General features: G+C 42.4%; 2 protein-coding genes across 3 annotated transcripts in view; one reads left to right on the top strand and one right to left on the bottom strand.

Annotated features, from left to right (window-relative positions):
- Positions 1-4,912, top strand: part of LOC104953732 (myocyte-specific enhancer factor 2A-like) — a 55,055-nt gene that overhangs the window by 10,368 nt on the left and 39,775 nt on the right. The window lies entirely within an intron of this gene.
- LOC104953735 (kelch domain-containing protein 4-like) overlaps positions 734-4,912 on the bottom strand; it is an 8,020-nt gene continuing 3,841 nt past the window's right edge. The window contains exons 2-5 of the mRNA XM_010780719.1: positions 2,660-3,034; positions 1,380-1,620; positions 1,106-1,288; positions 734-894 (exon numbers count right to left, since the gene is read on the bottom strand). Of these exons, the coding sequence (XP_010779021.1) occupies positions 734-894; positions 1,106-1,288; positions 1,380-1,620; positions 2,660-3,034 (960 nt within the window). The remainder of the gene's footprint in view (positions 895-1,105; positions 1,289-1,379; positions 1,621-2,659; positions 3,035-4,912) is intronic.

Here is a 4,912-nt window from a genome sequence, read left to right as displayed (position 1 = left end):
GTCAATTCTAATGTGTAACACTTAATGTGGAGAAAGAGATGTCCTATATGGGTTGATTGTGCGTTGATCTGTTGGTAATGCCTCGGGGTTCCGGTGGGCATGTAAACAAATGCATAATGCCGTGCTATACTTTGTGGCCTCACCCAGTTGCATAGCGACACTTATTGTTTAGGTGTCTTTTAATAAGCAGGTAGTCATATCATTAGCTAGAACTAGCTGGATCTGATCGATATGGACATAAACGCGAGTGAAGTCTAATCTGACGGGAGAGAGAGATCAGCTGCTGCTGACGAGTCGACACGCAGCTCTGCATGATCACATGCAGCGGTGAGCGGACAAAACACACACTTCAGGTTAGAATATCACACGTAGCTATTTTAATTACCTCTCAAACTACCTAAACTAGTTATAGATATGTTAAGTTTTACTGTCGGGTCACTCATTACAGGATCCGCGAGCTGCATGATACTGGCATAATAGATTGCCCGGTCGGGCAACCAGCAGGTGAGGCTTCATTGCCCGAGCTAAATACTAGATGGCCCCGGGCCATCGGGCAGTCCTTAATGTCGAGCCCTGGATGTTTTAACATGTGTTTGGAATGTTGGTATATCATAATCTGTTTAATGCCAAGCCTGTCCTGAAATACACACTGTATTTGTTGCTCAGTATAAACTGCTTTTGAAGGTAAATTGTAAAAGAAAGAAAAGCAATAGACAGTGAAGCGGCAGAATAATCACTTGCCTTCCTCATCCTCGCTTTCCTCATCCTCGCTTTCCTCTTCAGACTCCTCCTCCCCTTCTGCTCCTTTCACCGCCGCCGCCGCCCCCTCCTCCTCCTCCTCCTCCTCCTCTTCATCTTCCTCTGACTCAGACTCATCCAGCCACTCCTGTGTCTCTGTAGAGAAAACAAAATCATAAATCCAAATGAAATCTCACATACTTTCCTGCTGCGTCACACAGCAATGAAACAAGACACATCTGCTCCTCTGCAGCTATCTGTTGAGCTGAATACATTTCATACAAATGTCTTCATGTATTTCTTTGTTAACCATTCTGGAGATATTGTTACTTTGCTTCAGCATTCTTGAGAGGTCTTTCTCACTCACTTGGGTCCATCTCCACCAGAACCTCCCACTGGTCCATCTTGTTGAGGTCCAGAGAGTAGAAGTCGTTCAGGGTGAACTGGCGGTCACCGACCTCAAACATCCCTCCAAACAGGAACATCTTGCCCTGGCGCACCGTTGCCATGGAGCTGGACCGTGCGCAGGGCTCCACCAGGGGGGCCCAGGCTGAACAGGAAGAAATTAATACATGATTTTCGAAAATACCTTTTATTTTTGCTATTTCTTTCATAACTTAAATACGTGTATGTAATCTTACCATCTTCGTCGTCCTCTTCTCCTTCCTCCTCCTCTTCCTCCTCCTCCTCCTTCTGCTGAGCTCCGGGGATCAATTCCTTGATGGTCATCACTGTACCGTCCTCCGCGATAATTTCCTTGATGACCTCAGTAGGTCCTTGAGATGCCCCCTCTTCCTCCTCCTCTCCCTTCTTCTCAGCTCCTTCCCCCTCAGCTCCACCCTTTTTCCCCCTTCTTCGTTTCTTTTTCTCTGACTTGTTTCCCTGGAGAGAGAACCAAAACAATTAATAATCACAAATATCGAAACATCCAGACCCTGTAGTCTTCCGGTAGCTTCCAGCTAAAAAATGTTTTAGCCAGCTTCTACTTGGAGCGCAAGTGTGCGTGTTACATGATGTTACTATGTAAGTAAACAAAGGAGTCCAATGATGTAGTTTCGGGCAGCGGTAGTATACAACACACTACATGAAAAAGGAAACCCCCAAAGTAAGCCTAATAGGGCTCAGTGTTTCCCCTACCATTGTCTTGGAGGGGCCCTGCGCCCCACCAACGGAGCCCAGCGCCCCCCCCTGAAATTCAATTAAAAAAAAAAATATATATATATATAGCACCAAATTGCAAATTGCAACTAATCTATATCTACTGTCACTTTTCACATTGAACATGTGCTCTTTTATTAAATAAACTAAACACTTTCATTTTAAGTTGTGAGTTTGGTGTTTTTGACCCTAAGAAACACTGATGCATTCACCAATAACAATAATCCTCAGCTCCTCTCTCTGCTCTAGAGGATTTAAAAAAAAATATATATATATATATATATATTTGACGGCACAGCATATCAAATAGCATTTGTTTTAAAATAACAAACTTAAGTTTTAATCCGTGTGAGGACAAAATTCTTAAAAGTAATCTGAAAATGCTCTTAAAAAACAAGATTATGAGAAAACAACATAACTAAGTGAAGTAAATCTCAGTTTGATATTTATACTCAAACGTATAAAAAATGTTATTAGGGTCTAGATAAAAGCCTGAATAGTTAGAAGTGTCTCCTGCTGCCTCCACTACCACAAATACATTTAAATATGGGCTCATTTCAAATTCTGTAAATGACTGAAGCAAAAACTCATTCTCTCTTCTAAACAAACGTGACGAAAAAAGGCAACAGACACATGAATGGGTTCTAGCAATCCGAGGTTCAGTGGTACAATCTCCAGCTAAGTCACATGTAATAATAATATTAATAATAATAATGAACAGAAAGTCTCTTTGTCTCAGAAGCTTCACGGCCCTGCAGCTCACCCGCAGCACGCCGGGGAACCAGCGGTTCTTCACTGTGTCGTACAGGTACAGGTCGTTGTAGAAGTCACCCTCTAGTGTCTCCTCCTCTTCCTCGTCACACACACCACCAAACAGCAGCGCCCGCCCTGCAGGGCCCATCGCCGAAGAGAAACCAGAGCGAGGAGGGGGCTTGCTCCCGGAAGGGCTCAGCCTGGACCACAACCACTTCTCTGGAAGACAGAGAAACAGAAAAAGAAAGAAGAAGAAGCAGAAGAAGACATACTTTATATATCTTTCTAGGGGAAATTCACTTTTTACTTTGTTGGTACGAGTAGCGTAGGCAGAAATGTACTTTAGGGTGGGCCTGTAAAAAATAGGGTGGGCCAGATTTTTTTTCTGCGCATCAGAAGCTAACAACAATCCCCGCCGGTACATGTGGCAGATTACTTTTAGAATACTTTTGGAATACTTTTTTTTCAATAACAGATGGGTATGTTTTGGTAAACAGGAGACACTTATTTTACTGTTTTAATGGCTTATCAAGAGCACAAACACAACATCTTGGTGTCATTCTGGCTCCCTCTCATCTGCATCACACATAAAACACATCACCCGGACTGCATTCTTTGTACTGTCTTAAAACCTTTCCTTGGAATATGTTATGAATTGTAAGGTGTCCTTGGTTGCTTTGAAAGGCGCCCTTAAATATAATGAATTATCATTATTATTTATTATCTGAAACGATGTAATAACTTTTAAAACTTTTTCCAGTCACTTGCCCCATGCATTCAGCAGCAGCAGGCCATTCACTTTGATTTGATCCCGTTATAAATGTCATCATTTCGACAATAAAGAAATGCTACATAAACGTTATCTTGCACATTTTATCCAACCATCTAAGTTTCTAACTTTCAATATATTTAAAAAGAGATCTCTCTCTCTCTCATCTGCTTGCGGGGGCGGGGCCTCACAGACACACTGCATCTCTCTCTCTCTCTCTCTCTCTCTCTCTCTCTCTCTCTCTCTCTCGCTCGCTCACAGACATGCTGCAGCGCTGTGCAGTGTGCATACAGTTCTGCCGGTAATGAATATTCAGGGTATATGCAGGAATCCTGAAGTCAAATTTAATACCTTTTAAGACCTTTTTCAAGACCCTTTCCATACATTTTAAGACCTCATCGCAACTTTGAGTTCTAACCGGTTACATTGGCAACACACTTTACTATATTGATTGTAAGATAGCACAACTAAACAGAGTGCAGACAGACTACTGAAGCCTCCTCTCCACATGAACTTCAACCTCTCTGTGAAGGTCAGGTTTAATGCAGTATGCTGCTTTTTTGCATCTGTAGACTCTGTGCTCTTTCATTCCAGTAAAACTCCTCAGAAACCATTAGAAACCAGTATTTGACCAATAAACAAAACAATTGACAAAACTTTGAATTATGAAATATGTTAAACTTTGGTGAGCTTCAGCGGGGTAATGCCATATAGGAGCTCCCTCACAAATACCCAGGGGTTAAATTGGGCTGGGGCTGTCCGGGGCTAAGCCCCGGCACATAGGACGATGCTCTGACGTCATCACCCTCACACATATGTCATATGTTTACAAAAAAGGATATATATGTTAAGACTTTTCTCGTTCTTAATATAGACTATATTTAGGGTCTATATGTGTTGACTTTACTTTAAAATAGCAGATCTCTGTGACCGGATATAGTTTGGCTTAGACCCCGGCCCCACAAGGACGCATAGGGAAAGGCTTCCGTTCACACGCATTCGATTCATTAACGTGTCCGTTCACACTAGACCGCTGGAAATGCTGGAAACGATGTCAAAGTCATCAGTTTGATTAAATCACATCTTTCTCTTCCTCAAACCTCAGATTGCCTTTTTGGTCCAAAGGAGAGCCAGACAACTATAAAGGGATCGATACTATGGGAGAGGATTGTGCGAGGATGGGGGAGAGAGGTGGAGCAAAAGAGCTGACGTGTTGGTTTGATGCATCCTGTGAAGACCCTCACAAAAGTATCTGTGAGAAACCAGAAGACCCTAACTCACTGAGAACCTGAAAGCAGCTCAGCTGAGTCTCAGCCTGTTTCTATATCTCAGTACAGGATGCAGAACGTGGAGCAGGGTGCTTTTTAATAAAGCTCTGATATAAATACAAATAATATATACAGCCATGAGCACGTCTAGGGTCACGGTAATATCAAATTTTTAATCTCTGAAGACAAGAATTAGTAAGTTGTGTAAGTTTTGTTTCGACGTAAA

Source organism: Notothenia coriiceps, unplaced genomic scaffold, assembly GCF_000735185.1.
Source record: "Notothenia coriiceps isolate Sejong01 unplaced genomic scaffold, NC01 NC01_scaffold00022137, whole genome shotgun sequence".
Taxonomy (NCBI): domain Eukaryota; kingdom Metazoa; phylum Chordata; class Actinopteri; order Perciformes; family Nototheniidae; genus Notothenia; species Notothenia coriiceps.
The sequence above is the reverse complement of the archived record's forward strand: the minus strand, read 5'-3'. Positions and strand labels throughout refer to the sequence as shown.